This window comes from Cibotium barometz, chromosome 20 (genome assembly GCF_041138505.1).
Source record: "Cibotium barometz isolate CiBa-2024 chromosome 20, ASM4113850v1, whole genome shotgun sequence".
Taxonomy (NCBI): domain Eukaryota; kingdom Viridiplantae; phylum Streptophyta; class Polypodiopsida; order Cyatheales; family Cibotiaceae; genus Cibotium; species Cibotium barometz.
In genome coordinates, this window is record NC_141065.1 from 45,573,653 (window position 1) to 45,599,842 (window position 26,190).

The 26,190-nt window shown below is 45.0% G+C and overlaps 1 protein-coding gene across 3 annotated transcripts; it reads left to right on the forward strand.

Moving 5' to 3' along the window:
• The first annotated feature begins 1,215 nt into the window (after positions 1-1,215).
• On the forward strand, positions 1,216-26,190 carry LOC147627928 (SCY1-like protein 2 A). Of its 3 annotated transcripts, XM_086814902.1 has the most exons (10): positions 1,216-1,339; positions 5,802-5,888; positions 6,096-6,182; positions 6,272-6,385; positions 7,334-7,462; positions 7,575-7,637; positions 13,022-13,183; positions 13,329-13,447; positions 24,004-24,267; positions 24,492-24,778. In XM_086814902.1, exons 1-10 carry the CDS (start codon positions 1,334-1,336, stop codon positions 24,664-24,666), a joined length of 1,206 nt encoding a protein of 401 aa, XP_086671028.1. In that variant the 5' UTR covers positions 1,216-1,333; the 3' UTR covers positions 24,667-24,778. The 3 variants fall into 3 exon arrangements, with proteins under 3 accessions (XP_086671028.1, XP_086671026.1, XP_086671027.1); XM_086814900.1 differs by lacking the exons at positions 24,004-24,267; positions 24,492-24,778 and adding an exon at positions 24,796-26,190; XM_086814901.1 differs by lacking the exons at positions 1,216-1,339; positions 24,004-24,267; positions 24,492-24,778 and adding an exon at positions 24,796-26,190 and having other exon boundaries at positions 5,838-5,888; positions 6,093-6,182.

A 26,190-nucleotide genomic window follows, 5' to 3' on the forward strand; every position in this document is an offset into this window, starting at 1 on the left:
GCAGAGGAGGGAGGCGGTACTGTGCTGGTGGCTCTTAGTCGTAGGCGGTTGCCCTGGTGGCTCTTAGTCACCAGCAACCTGCAAACAGCTTCCAAGGAGGAATGAGCCATCCATGGGCTTGTGATGACCATTCCTGTCAGAGTCTGAGATCAATACACCAACCTGCCCTAGTGGGTTTTGCCAAAGTCTACGAGACATCCCCATGGAACCAAAACCTAGACAAGGAGCATGCCATTTGCAACACCAAATATAACATGCTTTGAGGGGTTGCTAAGTGTAGCGAGTGCTTTGCAAGGTAGTATTTTTAGAGTTCTAAATACCTAAAATACGCTTTTAGCTTTTGATGATATGAGTTGCATTCACAATGCTTATTTATAGTGTGTGTGTTGTAGGTAGGGGAGGTTTATTGGGGTCAAATCCTTTTAGGCCATGTGGCATAGCCCACCAATGTTAATGGTGGGCACCTCCATTAAGTGCCCACACATTGATAGTCGATACTAGCAGCAGTCATTAAGTTTTGCTCCTTACAAAGAATCTCTGCCAGATTTATGTAGAGATGGGCTATAGGAGGGGCACTGTGACGAGTAGTTTCAATCGGTGGCAGGTCTAAGACAAGGCTGACCTTCTCCACTATTGTGGCAAACTATATGGAGCATGTAACCTTCACTACTAATTGGAGAACAAGTATGGAGATGCTTGCAATAAATGGCAATACGAAGGTTTCTCAGTAAGGGGACAAAAATGTGTTTGGACTGTAAGGGAGTGTGAAAGGAGGGCCTACTGGCCTATTCCCAATAAGTTGCCTTTGAACCATTAGATACCTGTCACTTTTTGATATTTTGCCTTGCTTAGAGCTTCACTACTTTTCTAGGACCTTGAATGAACTCACTTTATCTTTATGTCACTTAGTGGGTGAAGAACAGGGCATCAGGAAGATGGTTTGACAATAGAGGGCTCCTGTTGTGTTGGGAAAAGAAATGGACAAAGGAGATCGTACATTTGAAAACCCCAGATATTGCATAGTGACTTGAATGGCTCCTTACAAAGAAGACCATGCTTTTGTTAAAGCTCCAAAAACTGTTTGAAGATAGCTTGGATATGCAATTTCAGTAAAATCCGTTTCATATAGGATTCCTCAGATTTTTTGTGTTTTCTCTTTCGTAATTGTGTAACAGATATCATTTTTATTACAAGTGTATGCATCGTGGTATTTTGTACAGGATATCTTCTTGGATTGTTGATTTATGTCTTACACAATATGTGGATGGCCTAAGCAGGTTCTCCGTTCTTTCGGGATGATACTAGGTTGCGGGCTATCCGATTCTTGGACCACATGCTTGTATGACTCGTTTCACCCATTATTTAATTTTTATTTGATGCAGTTGTATGGCAGAGGGTTGTGGAATAAAATCTTCATAAGAAGCTACAAAAATGAGATGTACTCGCAGTAACTGTGTGGATTACATTCTTTTACACTATTCCTATCTCAAGCCTGCTTACATTGCTGAGCTAGCTACCATTCCTGGCTGATCATAAGCAATGCTACACTCTCCTGGGGCATGCTGGCATGCATATGTCTTAGTCTGTCTTTGTTTTAACAATTAAGCCAGAGTTCGGAAATGATAATTGTGGATGCTAGGTGGATATGCTGAAATTCTTCCGATTTGAGGCTTCAAATGTTGCAATCCTGACGGCTGTCCCTGTTGGTGTTGGACTCACACACACACACAAAAACCTGCACATTAGGGTTAGGTGTAGGATGGAGAAGCTCACACAGAAATGAGAGAGAGAGAGAGAGAGAGAGAGAGAGAGAGAGAGAGAGAGAGCCAAAAGTGTGGTAGCCACAAAATGCAAGTCAACCCTTGCATGTGTGTCAAATCCATATAATATAGAAATACAAAATATTATTGTAGAGTGTCCTTTCACACTTGATATCCAAGGGGAAAAACCACATGGGAAAAAGTGTCCTTGGTTAAGCCCTGTTCACACATAGCACTACCATAAGTGAGCATATGCCTACAAATCCCCGTTGTAGTGGAAGTGTGAACCTGTACAAGGTAGCAGATCACTCTCTGTATGAGAGTAAGCCCAAAGCTTTGCGGAAAGCTTCAAACTTTTCTGGAGGTAAAGCCTTTGTGAATAGATATGCAACGTTATCCTGTGTAGGGCAGTAAGATCAGTTTCCTGTGTAGGGCAGTAAGATAAACTGATCTCCCCTGCAGGTAGCCTCTCTCTGACATAGTGATAATGAATCTCAATGTGCTTGGTACGTGCATGAAATATTGGATTTCGTGCCACGGCCATAGCACTCTGGCTATCAGTGAGAATGGTGGTGGGTGTTTGCTGACACTCACGAAGATCAGCCAATAATCTTCTCAACCATACACAATCTACTGTAGCTGTGAAGACTGCCCTGTACTCGGCCTCACAAGTAGATGTGGCAACAGTGGGTTGCTTTTTGCTCAACCAAGATATGCATGAACTCCCAAGAAAAAAACAATTTCCACTGGTGGATTGCCTGGTGTCATAATCACCACCCCAATCTGAATCACTGTATGCATAAAGCTGCGCCTCCCCTGGGATAGAACAAACCAAGATCCAGGGTACCCTGAAGATAACGAAAAATGCGTTTGACTGCTTGCTAATGCTTTGTGCTGGGATGTGCATGAATTTGCTTAACAAAGACACCCCAAAAGATATGTCTGGCCTCGTGTTACACAAGTAAATGAGACATCCCACTGCCTGGCTGTAAATGCCGGCCTCGAAAGGCTCTCCAATATCATGCATAGTAAGCCGTACACCTGGTTCTACTGGAGTAGAAATGGGCTTACATTCATCCATTTGAAACCTTTTTTGCAAACTTTTTATGTACTTAGTTTGCTCCATAACAATTCCATCATCTGTATGCATAAACTGTATGCCGAGATAGTAGTGTAAAGGCCCTAACTCTGACATATGAAATTCAGCTTTCAAATCAGCTTTGAAATCTGAAATTTGTGCTTTGCTAGTACCTGTAATGAGCATGTCATCTACATACAAGATGACTAATGAGAATATCGACACCGGTTTTCTTCACATACAATGTGCTTTCAGCTGGACTATTCACATAACCTTGGCTGGTTAGATGAGCATGTATTTTATCATACCAAGCTCTTGGAGCTTGCTTTAACCCATACAATGCTTTGTGTAACCTGCACACTTTATGTTCCTCACCAGGAACTACAAAACCAATGGGCTCATTTACATATACTTCAACTTGTAAATTCCCTATTAAGAATGCAGTTTTGATGTCCAATTGATGCACTTTCCATCCTTTATGTGCAGCCAAAGCAATCACTGATCTTATTGCGGTCATTCTCGAAGTAGGAGCAAAAGTCTCCTCATAATCTATTCCCTTTTTCTGGGAGTAGCCTTTAGCCACAAGTCTTGCTTTGTACCTGTCAATAGTACCATCAGACTTCCTTTTGACTTTGTACACCCACTTTGTTCCAATGACATGCTTGCCTTTAGGCAATTCCACAAGATCCCAAGTATTGTTCTTCATGATAGAAGAGATTTCAGCTTGCATAGCTTGCACCCAATGCTCATTCTCATGTGCTTCTTCATAAGAATAATGCTCTTTTGAATCAAAGAGACCACCCATGGCTAATGCAGATCCCCACAATGCATATTCAATGCATGGCTGGAACTAGCCCTTGTTCTACCTGTGAGTGGAGCTGCAAGTTTGCTTTCTTGCAAAGTTTTCAACAACCATCTTGGCATTGACTTGGTTGTGTGTCTATGGCTGTTTGCTCTTCCCTGACAAGATCTTCCACTCCTTCCATAGAAGGGGGCTGAATGGCTGGCTGTTCTACATGTTCTACATGAGGATTTTCTTGTGTAGGCGCTGGCTGATCTGAATCCCTCCTAATTGCAATGGGTAAAAGTCCATCAAACATGTCCTGTATGCCTATATCATTACTTTTATACAAGCTGTACATGGGCTGGTCTGAATTTTCAGCAAATACCACATCTCTACTGACAAAAATCCTTCGTGTTGTTGGATTATAAAGACGGTATCCTTTGCTCTCATTGCTGTAGCCCACAAAAATGCATTTCATTACTTTGTCATCTAGCTTTGTTCGGAGTTGTTCTGGCACGTGTGCATATGCCAAACACCTAAATATACGCATATAATCCACTATTGGCTTTCGGCTATACCAACCCTCAAATGGTGTTATGGTTTTCAAAGCTTTTGTTGGTGGACACTTGTTCAACACATGAGGTGCACACATTATCATCCAAAAATTGTGAGGCAACTTTTGTGCTTTCACCATGCATCTTGCCATCTCCATGAGAGATCTATTTTTCCTCTCAACTACACCATTCTGCTGCGGTATATAAGGCACAGTACATTGGTGTTTGATGCCATTTTGAAGCATATAATCCTTGAATGCATTTGACATGTATTCTCCACCTCTATCTGAGCAGAGTGTTTGGACTTTACATCCACACATGTTTTCAGTTATTGCTACAAAGTGTCGAAAGCATGTAAACACCTTTGCTTTCGCTTTCAAAGGGTAAACCCAAGCAAACCTGGAGTAGTCATCAATGAATGTGACGAAGTAAAGATGCCCCCCCTATGGATGGTGTCCGTATTGGACCACATACATCACTATGTATGAGCTGTAATTTACTTTCAGCTCCAACAGCTCCATCTTTGGGGAATGGTTTTCGTTGCATCTTTCCCAAAATACACCCCTCACATACATGTCTTGTTGGAGACTTAAGAGGTGGCATATTATCAACCAAATGATGCTTCTACAAAAGCATTAAACTCCGAAAATGTACATGCCCAAAACGAGTATGCCATAGCTCTGCATCATGCATAGTAGGAGTCTGGCAGCCACTGTATTTGCATCATAAGTATGCTTGTCATAGCTCTCTAGCTTATACAAGCCTTTGTATGGTGTTCTAGAAGTGACTATTTCATAACCCTTTGATGGGTCTTTTACCAAACACTTTCCATCTTCAAATTCAACCTTTAAACCTTGGTCATTTATGGCTGAGACGGAGAGCAGATTTTTCTTTATCCCTGGAACGTACAATACATTTTTGATACATATATTGGCACCATTGGCTGCAATAAGTATGACATTGCCAATTCTCTTTATTGGATATGTGGTATGATCTGCACATGATACAGTGCGGCCATTTGAAGCATAAACCAAGTGCTGAAATACATCTTTGCATGAAGTGATGTGGCTCGAAGCACCACTATCAAAATACCATGATACATCCTGTCTGTCAGATGCAATGCAAGACATATCATTGTCTGAAGCACTTGGTGTGTCACTTGTGCATGTGACCAAAAAGTGTACTCTTCCTGAATTACATTAGCTGATTGCTGTGCTTTGTCATCAGAAGAGTTTGCTATGGCATTGACTGCTTCTTTCCTTTTCTCTTTTGCAATCGCTTTCTACATTCACTGGTGTAGTGTCTAGGCTTATGGCAGTAGTGACATTTGCCCTTCTTTTTGGGCCTGTTTGCATCTCCTTTGTCAGACTTTTCACCACCAGAAGAGGACTGTCCATGACCAGCCTTGCTAGACTGTTGTCCCCCATGCTTAAAGCTCTTTGCTTTATCCTTATCCTTGGTTGTAAATGCCTTGTCTCCACCACGGTTGCTCGATAAGTTTGCTCTTGTTTGGTCTTCCTGCAAGAGTAAACCCACGCCGCGTCTTTTTTTTGGTTTTTTTTTTTGTTTTTTGTTTTTTTTAAAGTTTCATTTACTGATCTTACCAGATTTTTTTTTCCTTCCAGGAAAGAGACAACATGCAGAAGTCAGATTTTCTCAAGGCATTGTCAGGAATGTGGACGAGTTTTGATGCTCGTGTGCTTCGCTACAAGGTAAAGAGCCACAAACCTTGTCTCCCTCACCAACTCCTTTCTAACTTCTATTCCACTGGTGGGTCTGGGGAGAGATAGTGCTCAATTCTTTTGTTTTCTTTGAAAGATATGATAGCATTTCTGTAAAATCAGGAATGCATTTAGCTGACCTGCTTGTTTTGTGTGTTATTTTTGCTATTGATTGCTCCTCTTGCTGTCATCAAGTAGGTCTTGCCACCCCTTTGTGCAGAGCTTCGGAATGTTGTAATGCAACCAATGGTTCTACCTATGGTACTTACCATTGCTGAGTCACAGGTACAGATCTTGCATTCCCACACAGCTCTAAGGCACACAAAGACTTTCAAAAAAAGTAGGAAAACACCTGTTTTCATGGCTTACTGCAGGAAAAATCTGATTTTGAGTCCTCGACCTTTCCCGCACTTGCTCCTGTATTGAGCTTAGCGACAGGGGATAGCCTTCTGCTACTGGTGAAGCATGCTGCGCTGCTTATGAACAAGGTAATTTTGATGGCTTGTTTTCATTTGTCTTGAAGCTTGTACACAAAGGGGGCAAATTTTTTCTTTTTTGCTCTATCGTAATGGACTCCAGAAGCTCTCAGGTGATTTCGTTCCTTCAAGGCTCCTCATGATCCCTTTGCTTTGAGGATTAGTTTCATAAGTTCATTTGTGTTAGCAGGACAGATGTATGTTTGCTTCAGAGAAGCATTTTGTGAGAGGTTTAGAATTTTAGTGTTTTGAGTGTTGGATATCAATGGTCCACCCGTATATTGTATTGCCGGCTTGTGTTTGTATGACCCCCATTATGAGTAGCCACGGTTGAGCAGCCCGGGAACCCGGCATCTACGTATTCACACAGGAAGGTGGCCTAGGAGGTTAGATGTTTTAGAGATGGATTGGATTAGATTTGGAACACTGCCAAATAGGTTACATGCTACACTGTACAGTTATCTCATAAAAATCCACATATGGAGTAGGTGGACTTTACTCTTGGACATCTTGTTGTGACATGCCGAGTCTACACCGTGAACGGTTGCACCAACCATGACCATGGATGTATGCGGTTATGTCATGACTGCCCTGTGTATATATGCCTATATAGATACACGGCCAGCCCCTTCACCACACATTTCATTAGTCATCATTGTGAGTTTACTCGCTAGCCTCTACTAGCATAACGCCTCCGTCTTAGCAGTTCCAGATCAGCCATCGAAGCTCCCTTCACAAGAGCACATAGATGTGGGACTTTGCCAATGTATTGTATCACTTGAGTAAGACAATATTCTTCTCTATCATTGTTATTGTGCATGAAAGTCCTACTTCTTGTGAGTGTTATCTTGTATACACCACATGTTGTATCCTCTTACACTGAGAAGTTTAGAATTTCATGTTCTGAGAGGTTAAGAAGTTCAATGTCCTGAGAGGTTTATAATTTCTATGTATTTATAGGTGAATTCAGATCAGCTTATAGCCAATGTAGTACCAATGCTTGCTCGTGCTTATGACGACTCTGATGCACGGATGCAAGAAGAAGTTCTAAGACGCACTTTACCTCTAGCAAAGCAACTGGATTTCCAGGTCTTGTTTTGACATTTCAGTCTTAGAACCCATGGTCTTAGTCAAAGTTGAGCTTCAGTATGATACTATCTAAAGACCACCAAAACTGAATGTGTACTTTTGTCATTTGTAGGTTGTGAGACAGACTATCCTACCTCGGCTTCATAACCTTGCTCTGAAAACTACAGTTGCTGCGGTAATTAAATTTTCCTTTGTTTTGAGGTGACAAGCTTTGCACAATTTAGTTTTTGATGATGTTTACTCAAAACAAACGGTCATGCTCAGAATCATGTTGTGCCATTGTAAAGAACCATTATTGGGAAAGATTGACAGTAAGGAAATGTTGTTAGGAGAGCATGGGGCTTCGGTTTGTCTGAAGGCTTATTGTAAAATTGAATGTCCTCCGTCCCCACCCCCTATTGAGTTGATCCTTATGTTGTAGCAACTTGGGTGCTGCCCGCTCGAAGGCAGTTTAATTATGGCCACAAATGGCCCGGATGCTGCCAGGGTGCCTGTTGGGATTTAAATTTGGGACCTCCCCTTTCTCGGTCACAATCCACCATCGCTAGGCGACACCCACACTGGGGTGAAATCGAATGCTTCATATATTGATAGAAAAGCAAAACAATATTCTATTAGTGGTTGTATTTTCATGGGATAAGACAGAAATATCTACAAGGTATCTGCACATTTGATGGTGATTTTATACAAACGTTTTAAGTTTATGCAGAAGTTCCATCTGGCCATGCAAAAGCACCAGCTCTTAATGGCCACTGGTATGAGAATTAAAGTAAAAGGAAAAAGCTGGAAACTGAATACAGTTACCTCCCTTTGCACTAAACCAAGCTGGGAAGAGTTTTCGTTGGGACTGGAGCAAAAACAGAGTTTCCTCTCCTAAACTGTAAGTGCCTGCGGGACTTGAAGTGTTAAGGTACCTGAAGATTTGCTGTGAATTGCTGAGTTTGGGGCTGGCTTCTGCTTTGAGCTAGCAAGGGTGGCAAAAGCTTGCCCCAAAGCTTGTAGCCGAGACCATGAGCAGTTTCCTCTGTGCCCAGGAGACCGGTCTACAAGGGCTGCACCTACCTATCTCCTCACAGGAGGAGGTGCTTGACTCAAAGTTTTTCGATGACACAGCAACACACCTATCAGGAGATGCGAGGAATGTCCAGAGATTTTCTGATGCGATAGAGATATTATGTGGTCCATCCGGCACACAAGTCGTGTGGATTTTGGGTTGGCTCTTTGCCCGCCCTGACTCGTAGGCCAGTTGAGGCTTTTCAGTGGATCGTGGGTGGCACTCTTGTTCGCTATCTTGGATGTGAGGTTGGTATTTACATTTCCCTGGAGCAGCAGCTAGCCCCTCTTCTCCCGAGCATTCGGAGGAAGTTGCTATACTGAAGTTCAACCAGGCTTTCCTTAGCTGGCCGAGTCGTGGTGGTGAACTAGGTTCTTCTCGCCACCATGTGGTACATCACTTCTTGTTGGGCCTTCTTCGGGGCATGCATTGGTCAGGTTCAACAGTTGATCCACAGCTTCCTTTGGGCTGGTAATGATGGGACAATGCTCTAGCTCGGATCTCTGCCCGTACCCCCGTTTTCGGTGGTCCTTGGCCCAAAGTCTGAAATGGATTTTTACAGAGATGCAGGAACGTGGATTTAGCTTGCAGATGTGCGGCCATCCTCACGATTATATCGGTCCTCATGGCAAATTTGTTAGAGCCGATCCCCCTTCTGGGGATCTTAGCGGATGCACTGTATAGAGAGTGTGGGTGATTGGTTTCCACGAGCATGGTTCGTACATCTACCCTCCACTGGCCAAGGTGGCCAGAGAGGGCTTTTGGCAGTTATGGTTATGGGAGGGCCGCTTGCTCGCACGCCTTCAGCGGGACCTAGGAGAGTGGACATGGCAGGATTGCACACCTTGAGTGAGACCAGGAGGGTGGACGTTGCAAGATTCCTTTGCTAGAGACGAGGGTCCCAGCACCCCCTTCTTTGCTTACGCAATGTGTTTTTGGGTTGTAGGATTCAGATGCCTAAGATTGAGGGCACTCCAATGGTAGGGGGGCACTGGCAGTCCCAAAGTCTCCCTCTTGAGTTTCTTTTAGATTTCTGGAAGAGGCTGTGGGGCAATTTTCGGCCACGGAAGATTACAATCTTTCTGTGGTAGTTAGCCCATTGGAGCCTAGCAGTTGGCACTTGGCCATCGAGGGTAGATCAACAGTTTGTTCGAGGTGTGGCCATCTACAGGAGTCTGAGCGTCATTGCCTTTGGGATCTTGAAAGCTGAGCAGCTTTGGCAGAGGATTTTCCACATCTTCACTATGGACTGGTCCCCACCCCCCCCCCCCCCCCAACCCCCCAACCCCCCGCACCCGCCGCGCACAGTTACTTGGGGCACAATTGCTTGGGCCATTGAGGTTGAGGCAGCCATGGCATGGTGGGGGACTGGCACTCTTCAATTCACTAGACTCCAGGCTCTTGCCAGAGATGGGAGATTTGCATTAGTATTGCTGCGTGGCATATTTGGCAAGCTCCACCTAGCAAGGCCATCGAGGGTACCCCCACCCCACCAGTGGAGTCCATCTCGAGCATATGGCTTGATATCATTCACACCCTCTGTGGACAGTGGGGGGAGCTTTAGGGTGGCTCTGATCATGCGGAAGCGCCGCGAGGCCTTCTACAAACTTAGTGTCATGGTCTGTTTCTCACAGACAGTGCTGGTGAACCCACGCGGCATTTTTGGGAACTAATAAAAGGATCTCTTTTCCGGGGAAAAAAAGCCTGTCCCAAAGTCTGCACAATCTGTCCCTTGTACTGCACTTTTGTTCTATGCTCATATTTTCTGTGCTTTGCTGTTCATAAATGCTGCATGCCATTCTCATAGTTCAAACGCATCAAGGATTTGGAAACCCATCAGAGGCCATACACCTGTTCTATCTATGTGCATCTCTAATTCCTTGACTTAGGGCCTTTGTCCCTTTACAGAATAGATAGGTTATGCCAAAGTTTCCAGGACCTACCACAAAGTGCCATTGCAATTTTAAACTACTATATTCAGCCTGTCTGCAGCCTCATAGACCCCCCATCATCACTTGGCTCTCTTCTCCCCAATGTGTATCTGGCCATCACGATTCTCTCTTCTTGTACCTTCACCATTGAAGCATTTCCTTTCTCCCACTTTGAGTTTGGTAAGTTAGTTGCCTTATTTATTTCAAACATAACTGCTTCCTAAAACTTCAAATACTACGTCATGATGAGAGGCTTCTGCTGTTTGGGATCCTTTCCTACTCTCTATGCTCTGTATTTCGTGATTGTGATCCTCATTATTTTTTCCAACCTTTGTCATCTGGCACAGGTGACAGGCCCTGAAACTTGTGTAGCTTTCAGGGTTGAGCTCATGGATTCATCCCTCCTTTTACCGATTTGGTCCATGACTCCATTGATCTTCCAATTCCTCATTTTCTTTCTTCACAACATTGTTCCATTTTGTCTTTGCTCTTTCATCATCTCTTTCAATGCTTCCTCTATTCCACTGGTCTATAACGTCAAGCTCCTTTCTTCACTTTATTTCACCCACCTTTACCACTTTGCCTACTACCTCTTTCTAACACATGTTTTGAAGGGTCTTCTTTGATGAGATTTCGAATTTCCTTTCGTAATCCTTGGTCAAAATGCTTCATATCAAGCAAGATTGATTTTAATGTATTAGTTTTAACACCAAAAGCATCTTTGCTTCTAGCGAAATGCAAGATCAGCCTTAAATACGAGGCTTCTTTGTTTTTAAGCTGAAGGTTTGCTAGGATGAGCTAAACTGGTAGGGCATACGTTGCTGTACGTTTCTCATGTTTTAAGTAAGCATTTGATGTGTAAGAGAGTGGAAAGGGGAGTGGAAATGAGCCTGAAGTTGGCAGCATATAACAAAATACTTGAAAGGGAGGAGGGAATGTAGCTTTCAGGGTTGAGCTTGTGGATTCATCCCTCCTATTTACCGATTTGGTCCATGACTCCATTGATCTTCCAATTCCTCATTTTCTTTCTTCATGACATTGTTCCATTTTGTCTTTTCTCTTTCATCATGTCTTTCAATGCTTCCTCTATTCAACTGGTCTATAACGTCAAGCTCCTTTCTTCACTTTATTTCACCCACCTTTACCAGTTTGCCTTCTACCTCTTTCTAACACATGTTTTGAAGGGTCTTCTTTGATGAGATTTCGAATTTCCTTTGGTAATCCTTGGTCAAAATGCTTCATATCAAGCAAGATTGATCTTACCGTATTAGTTTTAACACCAAAAGCATCTTTTGCTTCTAGCGAAATGCAAGATCAGCCTTAAATACGAGGCTTCTTTGTTTTTAAGCTGAAGGTTTCCTAGGATGAGCTAAACTGGTAGGGCATACGTTGCTGTACGTTTCTCATGTTTTAAGCAAGCATTTGATGTGTAAGAGAGTGGAAAGGGGAGTGGAAATGAGCCTGAAGTTGGCAGCATATAACAAAATGCTTGAAAGGGAGGAGGGAATGTAGCTTTCAGGGTTGAGCTCGTGGATTCATCCCTCCTATTTACCGATTTGGTCCATGACTCCATTGATCTTTCAATTCCTCATTTTCTTTCTTCACAACATTGTTCCATTTTGTCTTTTCTCTTTCATCATGTCTTTCAATGCTTCCTCTATTCAACTGGTCTATAACGTCAAGCTCCTTTCTTCACTTTATTTCACCCGCCTTTACTAGTTTGCCTACTACCTCTTTCTAACACATGTTTTGAAGGGTCTTCTTTGATGAGATTTCGAATTTCCTTTTGTAATCCTTGGTCAAAATGCTTCATATCAAGCAAGATTGATCTTACCGTATTAGTTTTAACACCAAAAGCATCTTTTGCTTCTAGCGAAATGCAAAATCAGCCTTAAATATGAGGCTTCTTTTGAGGGGGGGAGAGGGGGGGGGGGACAATTTTGGGCAGAAAAATCAATGTTTTTAAGCTGAAGGTTTCCTAAGATGAGATAAACTGGTAGGGCATACGTTGCTGTACGTTTCTCATGTTTTGAGCAAGCATTTGATGTGTAAGAGAGTGGAAATGGGAGTGGAAATGAGCCTGAAGTTGGCAGCATATAACAAAATGCTTGAAAGGGACAAGGGAGGGGAGTTTTATCATAAGGCCAGAATATTTTACAAGACAAAACTGGTACAAAATATATATAATCTGGAAAATTGACGATGCCTATAGCTTCTACTAGAGCTATCACAATAAAAGATGATAAAAGGCAGTGGAAATGTGATGAGAATGAGCATGCGAATTGCACATGGTGGTTGATAGACCTCAATGAGTTTTCTCCGTATGCTTCTCTTGGAGGGGTATCTGGCTCTGGTCTTCTCTGGCCTCTTATGAGCCTATCTCTATGCCTCTGTAACTCATGCAGGTTTAGAAAAAATCAACAAGTTGCAGCTCTTTAAATTGTGGTCCAAATATTTCTGCCTATTGCATGCATTTAGTACATGTGTTGTGTGACTGATATTTAATTGCCTCTATTGTATATGGAAGCGCTATACATTTCTTGAGATAACAGGGGGCTTGTTTAATCTATTCAGGTCAGGGTGAATGCACTTTTATGCCTGGGGGAGCTTGTGCATCGACTTGATAAAGTATCAGTTTCCGAAGTTCTTCAAACGCTGAGGAGGTGCACTGCTGTGGATCATTCTGCTCCAACTCTTATGTGCACTCTGAGCGTTGCTGGTGCTGTTTACAAACAGGTGTTGTTTGTAATTTTAACTTGTGCTAGGAACTGTGCATCTTCTTTAAAGAAAACATGTGCAATAACTTTTTTTTTCCTTGAAAAATTGGCAAGTTTTACAATTGTAGCTACAATTAGTGATTGTGTGTTGTGCTGTTGAACAGTATGGCATTGAGTTCGCCGCAGAGCACCTGCTTCCTCTTTTATCTCCATTGCTTGTCGTTCAACAGCTCAATCTTCAACAGTTCGCAAAGTACATGCTCTTTATTAAAGAGATCCTAAGGTTGTACTTTACGGTTTCTAAGTTTGATTCGATGCTTTCTCCATTTTAACATCCAAGGATTGTTTATTTATTCTTTGAAAAATGAATTATTGAAGGAAAACCCAGATACGTCTATTCATATTTCCATGTTAAGACTCTCGAAGTCTTGAAGATATGTGTCACATGCAGATTGAATATATCACAGTAGTTGAATCCCCTTCTGATTGTGTTCGCTAAGTACCATGTACCACTGATAATTTAATTACAAAAAATTATTATAGACAAGTAGTTTAATCTTAAACTTTGTTTGAAGTTTGAACAGCAATGACATCTACCTGCTGTAGTTGCTAGGTTGAAAAACAAGAGCCTTTGTTAGAACAACGGACAGCCACATTGTAGGTTATTAAGCCACAATTTTTTAAAATCAAAATGACCAGATCAATGAAGTGAAATAGAAACATTATCAAGGAAAGAAAGGGGCAAGACGTGGGTCTCCGGGCTACAACATATTTTTTGGGTCCGAAATGCTTTTGGACTTCTTAAGCCGTTGCCTAATTCTGCAGCATCAGCTGATGCTTTCTTGCTCCACCCTCATAAAAGTTAGATGTGAATGACACAATTTTCAATATCAACTCACCCATAGTCACAAGGTGTTTTAAAAACATGTTTCCAAAACGTTTCATACAAATAGGGAAAGTTTAAAAATGTTTCATACAAAAGAGGTAGGGAGCGGTGCCTCCACCTCCTCAATCTCATCACCAGTCTCCTCTAATGTCTTTTTTAAAGTCCTTCTATCAGTTTAAAAAATAGCAGCTCAAGGGCTAGATGTACATGCTCAGAACCCTCAAAGGAGGCAAATTACAAACTGGGGAGGGGTGTTTCCCTCCATGGCTGGCTGCTGTCGGAATCTTGCTGGCCTGATCAGTAAGAAAGGGACCTGTGTGCCATGTGCGCAGGAAGGCCTCTTGCCGTCTATGCATGGGATGTGACCTGCCTTGAAGCTCCCCCCACTAACCTGAGATGGTAGGAATGATGTTCATCCAAATGGAGTGGATGGACACAGTTGGAGGGGTGAAAGTACCCTCAATGGCCTCGTTGCAACGGGCCCACCAAATATGCTATGCCATGCAACTGTGTTGCTGATGATCTCCTATCTTGGGCTGGTGCCCGAAGACCTGGGCTCTGCCAAACTGTTGGGGGTGGGAATTGTATCAATTATCAATTCTGCATTGACAGAGCTGGAGGGCTGGCTCACCAACTGCCTCCTCGCACAAAAGAACGAGGCCAGCCTCAGTCACCAGGGCTACCCCCCCCCCCCAATAGTACGCGGCACGGACCGCACTGTGTATAGGCGAAGGATCCTCTGCCAAATGTGTTGCGCTTTGAGACAGTCCCAAAGGCAGTGCCGCTGCGACTCCGTGGGGTGGTTGCATCGCATGCACTGTGCCAGCTGTCCTCCAATGGCCAACCAAGTGCCGACAACGAGGCTGTGGTGGGCTAACTGCCAGAGGAAGAGCATGACCTCCCTAGGCCGATAATTGTGCTGCCAAAAATATTCGAAGAGATGCTCTGGGATGCCCACTGGTCTGCCGGTATACCATCAATCTCTTGAATCTGGATCCTGCGACCGAACTTCGCCGAGTAATGAGAAAAGGGTGTGGTCGGGCTCTCCAGGCTGAAGGGGTCCTCCAACTCTCACTCATCTGGATCCCACTGGATGCAAGTCAGAGGTCGGCTCTCCCAGACTCCAGAGTCAAAGGCGCTAGGAACAATCGTGGCCCACCTTGGCCGGGGAGGAGGGTTTATGTGCCGCTAATGATCAGGAAAGCCAGGAATCCTCACGCGCGCTGAAGGGATCCACCACTGTAGTCCTCTGTGGGAGAGAGAGTCAGCCGGTCCCGGGGGGGACCAAGTGAAAAGGAGTGCGAGCCTCCCATCAGAACCGAGGACTGCTAGAGGTAAATCATGGCGAGTGAAAGCGCCACACCACTGGGCGGGGGGGGGGGGGTCTTGGAGGAGGGTCCATCAATCGAGGTTGATGGCTGAGTGAATGATGAGGGTGATGTGATCGCGGTCTCGGATCCTTGCAAGGCATCCGTCCTGGCGTTTGTCTTGTGTCTCTGGTGGAGCCACCTAAAGCTGGCACACTCTCGCAGGCGACTCACCCTGGGACCACTTCAGAGGGATCTGCACACAATGTGAGAGCAAGTGCCGAGGGGGTGACTATTGGGCATCCTGAAGAGGGGGTTCCAAATGTGCCGCAAGGAATCCATTGAAAAGACTCAACTGGTCTTCAAGCTGGGGTGGGTGAGGATCCAACCCAAAAACCACATGACTTGTGCTAGTTGATCTGAGCTCCTAACGCCATGCAAAAGACCTTGATGGCTTGCGGGAATTTCTGAAGATTCCCCTTCTCTCTTGAGATGTAGGTGGCGGTAATCATCTGCAAATTCGGAGTGTAGAAGTTCCTCCTGTGAGGGGATGGGGAGACGGATACTTTGCAGCCCAGTCCCCGGTGCGGCCAAGAAGCTGCTCATCGCCTTAGCAACAAAGAGAGAGAGGAAGGGGCGAGTGGCCACCCTTGACAGACTGATCTGGTAATTGGGAACCTGTGCCCTTTGGCCCCTTGAATAAGGACTTGATTGTGGTGATGGCTACACCTCGAATAGACTGCTGGCCTATCTCCTATGGCCAGCAAAGTGCCAACTGCCTGGCTTTGATGCGCGAGTGCCACACAAAGAGAGTGATCTTTCACGGCCGAAAACTGTCCACATCCTCTTCCAAAAATCTGAGAGAAACTGAGCAAGGCACTGAGATTGCCAGTGTCTTGCTCTTGTTGGAGTGCCCTCAACCTCTTTCATCTGAATCCTACGGCCAAGCCGTGTGGTGTAGGCAAAGAAGGGGGTACTGGAGCCTTCTCACTGTCATCTGGATTATGCCATGTCCACTTCCTTGGGGATCCCATTGGAGTTGCATGAGAGGACGACCCTCCCGAATCCACAAATGCTAGAATCTCTCTCTAGCCACCTTGGCCAGTGGAGGCTCTATGTGCCACTCATGCGCATGGAAACCAAGCACCCTCACCCTCTGCAAGGTGCATCCACTGAAATTCTCCCTAGGGGGCTCTGCTTTCTCAAGTCTGCCATGAGGTCCGATAGAGAAGGTGGTCATTAGGGCCACAGACGGCCAAAAGTATGTCATGAACACTCCCAACCATTACAGGGGGAAGGTTTCGGGATCAGGGCCAGCCACTCCGTGGGGATGGAAGAGTCAATGTCGAGGCTAAGTTTGTCCCTACCCTGTATCCTAGTGAGGCTCCTCTCTTGGGCCTCTGATTGCAGTTGTCTAAAAATAAGCCAATCTCCAAGTGACCAAGCGAGACCCATGCTCAAAGCTCCCCACGATACGTGCTTGCAAGCCCCCAACATGCGACCACTGGGCAAAATGACTGGGGGTTTCCAACTTAGAGGGTGTCGAAGACGCCTCTTAAATGCAACTAGAGCGGATTGCTGAAGGGCCGGCCTAAGAAATCCCATCCAGCATATTATCCCCTCCAAAAATCCCCGGTCTACCTTGACATAGGCTTTCTCAAAGTCTAGAAGGAGGACAATAAGATCCTACTGCCTCAACTTGGGCAAAGCGGTTGCCTCCCAAAAAGTGAAGATGTTGTCCAGAATGCTTCGATTCTAGACGAAACTTGTCTGCATGCCATGGATCAAGTGTGGGAGGAAACGTTGCAATTGCCGACTAATGGCCTTGGCTATAATTTTGTAGGTGGTCCCTAGGAGGGTTATGTCCTCCACCACTACCAAATCTCCAATTTGTCACCACCCTCCTTGGGAATCAAACTTGGGAATCAAATGGATCAATCCCTATGACAACCTCTTCGGCATGGATTCCATGATTATAATCTCATGGAAGGTAGCTTTGAAGCCGCCTTCCTTGAGATCCCAGTGTCGGAGAAATAAGGAAACCAGAAGCCCGTCTTCTCGTGGGCATTTGCCCCTAGGGATTGCTGTTAGAACCTCGGCAAGATCCTGTGGAGTAAAGGGTGTCAACAGGAAAGTTTGGAGAGCGGGAGCAACCACCTTTCTCGTATGCCGCTAGACCTACTCGTGCGCACGTCTAGTGCCTGAGAGGATAAGGGGGCAACCGTGGGGAGAGAGCGGAAGAAATCTTTGGCATGACTTGCACATGGGGGGGATCCGCAATTATGGATCCATCCTGGCCTCGCAACCTGTGGATACCATCCCTCCGCATGTGTGGGCTTGCTTTCTCAAAGAAATCTCTGGTGACCTTGATCCGCTTGGGTCTTCGTGATGATGTATTCCTGAGGATGCTACTTTTATTTGTGGCTAGTAGTTTTTTTCTAGTGTTTTATTTTTCTGTTTTACAAGGATTAGCGTAACACTTGAGTCTTGGATACTTTGTAACACCTTTTTTGTCTCATAGACCCTAGTGGTCTTTTGAAGACATTAATAGAAGTTTCTTTCTTTCTTTCTCTCCCTCCCTCCCTCAAGGCTCATACATACATATTACACACTCTACTATCTAGTCTCTCTCTCATTAGGCACACTCTCTCTCCCTTCCATAATCCATCATACCTAAGCCTGCCAATCTCGCATGGGATCGTTTCACCATAGCGCTTGGACCCTCCACTGTCAGTTCGGGGGGGAAAGCATTGGAAATGCCGGTATTGTGGCTTTGAAGGGAATAGCACCATCACTCAGGGCTTCGTCAGATGGCAAAATTGGGAGGAGGTGTCGATCCATTCTTGGAAATACGAGGATATGAGAAAACGGAGGGACCTAACTCTATCTCGTAAGGAAAACGTAGTCATTCTAATATGAACCCCCTGCAAACCCTAAAAATTGAGACTTCTCTGATTTTTGGACAAAATTAACTAATTAAAGCCTCATACGACACATTGAGAGTCTTAGAAGGAAATTTTTCGGTCTAATGGACCATTATCGTGTTAAAGATATGAATGATATGATCTGAATGAATTCTTTGTCCTGGCCCTCAGGCCTAAAATGATAGACCAAGCATCAATAGCTTGGCGTCGGTACCACAAACGGCATCTGTTCGAGGGGAGGATCTAATCTCCCATCAATATTTATGTTTGATGTTTGAGTCAATATGGGTCCTTTAGCTTGGGTTGTCCCCCGAAAAACATTTGTAACAAGTGTTTGTTCTGTATGTAAGTTTTTATGTGTTTGTACTGCCTTCAGTTATAAAAGGTTTGTGTTATCCTTATCCTAGTTAGGAGACAGGGACTAAAGTGCTGGCTTTGCTGTCTCAATTGCATTATGTGATTGGAGGGCTATCATGACATGGGAGGTATGCATGATGAGTCGGCTCCGACACATGTGATGGGATTAGAAGGTAGTGCCTTTCTTTCGTGTTGGGCCTCACCTCCTTTGCTTCGAAGGGAGGTTGGTTGGGTATTTGGAGTCTTCACGTGTGTGTCCATCCTTTGTGTACCGGCTTGTATCTGTGTGCGAATAGGCCCTAAAAGGGTTGTGTGGTAAACTTATTCATGTGTATGTGTGTGTGGACACCTGCTTAGGTGTGAACACCCCCTTATATCTAGATAAGATAATTGTGACATGTGTCATGTGTGTGTTTATGAGTGTGATTTGTTTGGGTCAAAATATAAGGGTGTAAACCTACATAAATGCTTGTACTTGTTGTAAGAAAAAATATAATCAAGCTTTATTGAGTTATGCAAATATTCTTGCTCTCTCTCTCTCTCTTGGAGATGACCTCACACTCTCGCAACTTGCCTACATGAAAGAAGTTATGCCCGAGATAAGGGCAGCCCGAGAGAAAGGGAAAGTGGCCTTCTATAGAGATGGTAGAGTGGTGATTATGGAGAGGCGCTCTTCATGACGGCGTGAGACCTATGGGACTACACTCAAAGTTGCTACTTGGAATTGTAATGGATCTCTACGCCTTGATGTAGGGGCTTTTGAGGATAGTTTCACTGGGAGGGACATCATCTTCTACTGTGAGACGCATCAGGCTCCTGGATAGTCCATGCCACATGTTAGTGGATACCGATGGGAGACAGCTTGTAGACAGGAGACTCGTTCAGAGCATAGAGGATGGGGCTCAGGAGGAGTGGCAGTATTGTTTAGAGAGGAGCTACAGCCACTGATACATATAGTCCGCAGAGATGAGCAAGCTAGGTACATGTGGGTTAGACTGGCAGAGACGGGCAGATATCTCTACATTGCTATATGCTATTTTGCTCCTAGTACATCAGTGTATGCATCACCTAGCGGGCAGTCTCCCTTTTCTATTTTGGATGATGACGTTTGGGAGTTCTCCAAGGATGGTGACATCATTCTCCTGGGAGACTTCAATGCCAGAACCGCCCATAACCAGACAGTATTTTATGATACCTCAGAGGAGATGTTGAGGGAGCTTGATGTTAGGGATATGGGCCTATCTAGACTCTCACAGGATGAGGAACATACAGTGTATGGGAGGTATTTGATACACATGGGGACTGCACATGGATTGGCCATCTTGAATGGCCTACAGAGATTCCCGACATCGGGCGGTTTCACTAGCTTTCCACATCGGCATGGTGCTAGTACAGTGGACTATGTTATCATTCCCTCTTTTCAGGATTTTATGGTAGGCACTAGGCCGGTTGGAATAGCAGTGGATCATGCTATCTTGTCCTTCACTCTCACATTTCAGTTCACCCTTTCTCCCACCTTATTTGGGATGTATGTGGATGAGGTTTCGGACTATGTAGAGCGGGAGGGTGACAGAGGAGCACAGCTAGCAGGGACATGGATTCCGCTGTTATTGTATGCTGATGATATTGTGCTGATCTCAGATTCTCCAGAGGGGATGCAGCGTCATTTGGATGCATTGCACACGTTTGCACAGGACAATGGATTGTCTGTTAACCTTGGTAAAACCAAGGTGATGGTGTTTAACACCACAGCACAGTGGGTTAGGAGGTCAGTACCCACCTTTACATATGGTCAGGAGACAGTGGAGTATACAGATGCATATACTTACCTTGGTGTGGTTTTTAGTGGCCCATTGTTTTCCTTGAGGAGAGGAGCGGAGACCAGATTGACCAGAGCTTATGCAGCATTGGGGAGACTAGAGAGGATGTGTTCGCAGGTTCAGTTTCAGGAACCTCGAACAAAGCTCCGGCTCTTTGACACTTTGGTCACTTCAGCCATGCTGTATGGAGTGGAGATATGGGGACCCTCAGTGGATCACCACAGCCGAGCTGGTAGCACTGATGGATGGAGACGTATGGAGAGGCCCTTGGTTTCTATGATTTCCTGGATGATAAGGGCCAAGGCCTCTGTACCACATGATATTATCCGTGCAGAGATGGCTGCCCCTCCATTGGTAGTAGAGGCACTCACTCGATCAGTCTCCTTTATACATAGCACTTGGGCTCTTCCTAGAGACAGATATGCTCGCTTAGCCCTGGAGTCTTCACGACAGTTGGCATCACAAGGAGACGGATCATGTTGGTATGCACAGATGACAGCTTGGTTCCAACTGCATGGCTTTAGTATGGACAGGCTACCTCCATTTCAGTACTCCCTGACAGTACTCCCTGGATGCACCCTTCCTCTCTCTCACACGGGCAGAGATTACCAGACTTATCAGGCAGGACTTGACTCAGTTGGACACTAGGAGGACATGGATACAGCCGACACACGAGCTTGGTACGAAGATGGCTTTCTGCTTTCTATAGAGATCATCTTCTCCAACTCACGGAGGATGGGTTTGTGATTAGACCCAACTACATGGATACTCATCTTTCTCATGGGGTACGGTGTGCTATTGGTTAGATGCGCACATCCTCACACTAGCTAGAGATTGAGACTGGCAGATTCAGAGGAGTACTAGCTGAGGCCAGGATTTGTCAGCTGTGCCAGATGGAGCCAGAGACAGAGTTACATTACATATGTCACTGTCCAGTATATTATGAGATACGAGGCCGTTTTCACCGCCTGTTTAGAGAGGGTTTCGGACCACTTTCTAGAGTCATGAGATACTAGGATTAGAGATTCCTCGGATTATACTTGCTGGAGTTGCGTAGACATAGAGAGGGTCTCTTGAGAGGGAGGGGATCAGAGAGGAAGAGACACCTACAGAGGCAGATTACAGACTTCTTTCGACCAGAGATTGAGCAGTCAGGCCAGCAGGCATTGCAGCTAGCCCCAGAGTATAGCTGCACCAGAGGTACACTGATTGATCGGGCTATAGAGCTGGGGCGGTCCAGGCGCCCCAAGATGAGAGGCCCATCTCGACACCGGCGGAGACTACAACAGAGGATCATGACTATACTAGCACGGCATGGGAGACGTCCAGTCAGAGTACTCACCATGGAGGACATTGAGGATATCCGCCATCGACCGATGAGAGACATCTTTGGATAGTGATGTGTATGATGCTTACCTTTGTTGCTGGAGTTTTCCTCCCAAATGTTATCCATTAAAAGCTCCTAGTACCGTACTTTTCCTCATAGTTGTTTCAGTTTCAGTGAGTTGTTTAGTTGTTTTTAGCTTTTCTTACACAGACATTGTATCAGATCCACCAATTGTTGTAACCTTTTTGGTCTCATAGGTCATTTTGGCCTTCTGAAGACGTTAATATATCATTCCATTTCATTTCTCTCTTTCTCTCTCTCTCTCTCTCTCTCTCTCTCTACACAGACACACACACACACACATCATGGAGATCTTTCATCCCCCATAGCTGCTCCTTCACTTCCTCCAGGTAGTTTTTTCTTTAATTCTTGTTTCTCACTCTTTTCTTTTCCCAAGCTTGATCAATCTCCTCTTTTCCTTGTTTTCTTCATCTTCCTCGCTTTTGTCTTGTTTCCTCTCTTGACTTGATTGATTCAGTTTCTTCATGATTCCTTGTCTGTCTTTGATGTCCTCCTTGCTTTTGGTGTCCATACTTATGTCTTGGTTTCTCTTTGAGTGCCTCCCCTTTGCTTGTTTTGAGGACTCTCACCCTTTCTTGGTTGGCCTCTTGTGCTTTTCTTTTCCCTTGTTTTTATTTCCTTCTGAGTCTTTTCTTCCCCAGCGATTACGGCTTTTGATTGAATTATTTCTGAGTCACATCTTCCCTAGGGATTACGGCTAACTTTTGAGCATTATCCCTCCTCCTTGACTGCAGGTGATGTGTCCACTACCGCCTTGGCTTCACAGTGTCTCTTTTCTCGGCATTGCTAGTGTTACCGAGTTATTGCAATATGGTTTGGTGTGTCCACTGCCTCTTTAACCTTTTGTAGCTGCTTTGTGATTTCTGCTGCCTCTTTCTTTTCCTCAGACCAGCTTGGAAAACCTTTTGCCTTGAATGGTTCGCTTTCTTGTTTCTTCTTGCTTAGCTCTCTGTGCTTTCGTCGCCACTCGAGCTTCCACGTCTACAATTTCCTCCAGAACTAAGTGAACTTCAGCGTCTTTTGCACTATTGCATGCTTCTTGGGGCAATTTAATGCAAAGTGGCCTTCCTTGCCACGTGTGAAGCAAGATAGCCTTCCTCGTGCATGTCCCCTTTGTCCTCGACAGTTCGGAATGCCCTGCTCTGTTGGTGTAGCAAGAGCGTTGTGCCTTGCCACCATTCTCACGTCTAACATTCTCCTCTCTTCCCACATGCTGTTACGAGAATATAGGCGTGCATAGGTGGGGTGGCCATGACATGACCATGTATGTTCAAGGTCATAGTCAATACCACCGTGCGCAGTGTAGACTTGGCCTATAAAGTACTACATATTGTGTATCAATTTTCCTCACATCCCATGGCCATCTGGCCCTGTTTGGACCAACCCACAATGTCAAGTTAGGGTGTCTAAGAGTAAAGTCTAAGGTCTATCTACTCCATGTGTAGACTGTAGCATGTAGTTTATTTGGTAGTGTGCCAAATCTAATCTAAGCCGTCTCATAACCATCTGGCCACCTAGGCCACCATCGTGTGTGAATATAGGGGTGCCGTGTGCCCGAGTTGCTCAACCATGGTTACTTGTCATAACAAGAGATGTACAAACATGAGCTAGCTGATGCTTGGACAATACAATATGAGGGTGGCACATGTTCATAGTATATTTAGCTTAGTTTCCTTTTCCAATTATCGGTTTTCCCATGGATCAGTATTTTCATGGAGTTATTGTATCACTCTATGGTCTCATAGTCTCTTTGGATCTTTTGTAGACAGCAGTGTATTCCGACCGCCACCCCTCCCTTCTCCTTCCCCCTCTTCGCTGTGCATTCCGACTCCTTCCCTCCCGGCAGCGAGCCCGCCGACCTTGCCACCCGCTTCCTCCCGAGCTCCCTTCTGCCCCCGTCTTCTCCCTCCTTCCACCGCCCTCCTTGTTGCTGGCAGCCAACCGCTCCCTCCCCCCTTTCCCCCTTTTTTGCTTGTTTCCCAGAAAGTTTTGTACCCAGGTTGTTGATCTTTTGGTGAGAGTTGTGCTCTCTGGTCTTTACCACTCTGGGAGCCTTCCGCCTCCTTCCCTCCCAGCAGCGAGCCTGACCTCACCCCCCACTTCCTGATCTCCTTTTTTTTTGCTTGTTTCCCATCAGGTTTGGCACCCAGGTTGTTGATCTTTCCGCAAGAGTTGTGTTCTCTGGTCTTTACTGCTCTGGGAGGATTCTATGGAAGTCGCTCTATCATACCCAGCCAAGGCCGCCACCCCTCGTCTATTCTCTGAAGCAGACCTCCGTCTCTTGGCATCTGCAGTCTCGACCCTCATGGCCTCCTCTTTGGTTTGCAAGATTGTTGGGATGTGGTCAGATTGAGGTGTGGGGACGGAGTTTTGGATACAGGTGCAGCAGGAGGTTCCTCAGGTAGACTTCTGGTGCTTGGGAGGGGACGTCAACATGTTAGAGGACCCAGATGGAGAGATGGATACTATTTCAGGGGCCGAGTACTCCGCCTAGGAGGAGTTGCTTCTTACCATGAGGGCAGTATCCATGGCATCTCCCCCGGAGTTCGGTTGCACCCATGGGAGCCTCTGTTTCTCTAGATCCGATAGGAGGATGCACGTACTGAACATTTCCTGCATTGACAGATTCTATGCGGATGAGTGGGCTTGTAGTCACAGGGGCATGATTGGCATCATTGAAGGCAACAAAGTTATGGATATTTTTGCTTATAGATATTTCATCAGCGACAAACTTTACCACTTCTTATGCTGTGTTTCGACTGATTTCCAAAGGAAAGTGCCTTTATTTTGTGCAATATAGAAGTTTGTGCTCTCTCGCTTCTCTCCTTATTTGTATTTGTGGTTGTGCTTTTACCCTTGGCTGCCTGTTGATTGGAAGACTTTTCTTGTAACTATGAGCTTACAGCTTATACTCTTCTGTTTGTGTCAGGAAAATCGAGGAAAAGCGTGGCGTCACACTTAACGAAGCTGATAGTCCAGCATCATTTGGAGCGACTGTTCAGAGTGTAGATGGCTGTAAGGTTGCAGAAAATGGCCAAGGGTCTTCTTCTGCAACAACATGGGAGACGGATGACTGGGCCTCAGTGACAAAGATTGGTGGCAGCTCTGTGATATCAACTAAAGCCTCATCTACAGATAATTTGCCGGTGCTTGCTAAGACTGCAATGACTGCTCAAAATGTACCCGTTTCTTCTGTTGAAAGTGTTCTGGGATCTTCCAGTACAGGCACATTATTTCCTAGCTTTGAGTGGCCACCACCCATATCCAACGCTTTCCAGGCGCTCCCTCCGAAGTATCAGCAATCCACAAACTCTGTTACTAGTCTCAGCTTACAGCATAATGAGTTAAAAAGCAGGATTATGGCTGATTTAAATGGCCATTCTATTAATGCAGGGCCAACTCCTGCACTCCAGGAATTTGATCCGTTTGCTGATTGGCCTCCACGTAATAGTAGTAGTACAAGTAGTGTTGGAGGTAATCTAGTGTCCGGACAGAGGTTGGATGCTTTGAGTCAATCATCGTCAACAAGTTTATTGATGAGAAATGCTAGTGACAAGGGAAATGTGCCCACTATTGGCAACAAACAGAAGAACGAGATTGACATAGGAGCACTCTTAGCTCCGCCACCTGGGGCGGCACAATCCGAGTTGCAACCTCGAAGGCTGGCCCCTCCACCTAAAGGTCTGGGGAAAGGCAGGGGACGGAATCCAATACGGCCTATTCGTTCTCCTCAAAACAGTGGCAGTGCACCTTCAAGTCAGCCTCCACTGATGGATTTGCTATGAGGAACCCTGGATCTCATCCTGCAACATATTTACGAAGATTTTAATACTGGTACTATTCCATCACAGTCCAGATAAGACATGCTGCTGTGTCCACAGCAGCAGTGTCTGCATAGATTTTTCACCTGCAAATTCATATGGAAAGATTCTGTGGATGAGCAGAACTACTGTGCTAAGTGGACGACAGATCAAGGATGCCTTGAGTTTATCCTCTATGTAGTGACAGAGCTGCATTTCAATTTTCCCATTTTTCCAAAACACTAAAGCACCTTGTAGAGAGTGTTACATAGCCTCCTTCTAAAGCTTTTGTATTAATAGCATTTCCGCCGCGTAGAAGTGGATGCATCAAGGTGGTCGATGTAAAATAGAACCTCAGTTATGAAAGTGCCATTCTGTTATTACTATTATGACGGGAATTCGCAGTGAAAGGGCAATTTAACCCTTCTTCTGACAGTAAACATAAGGACTTTTTCTTATTGTATCTTTTAAGAAAATTGTGAGAGAAAATTTTAACTCAATAAATTCAAGTCTGTGTTTGCATC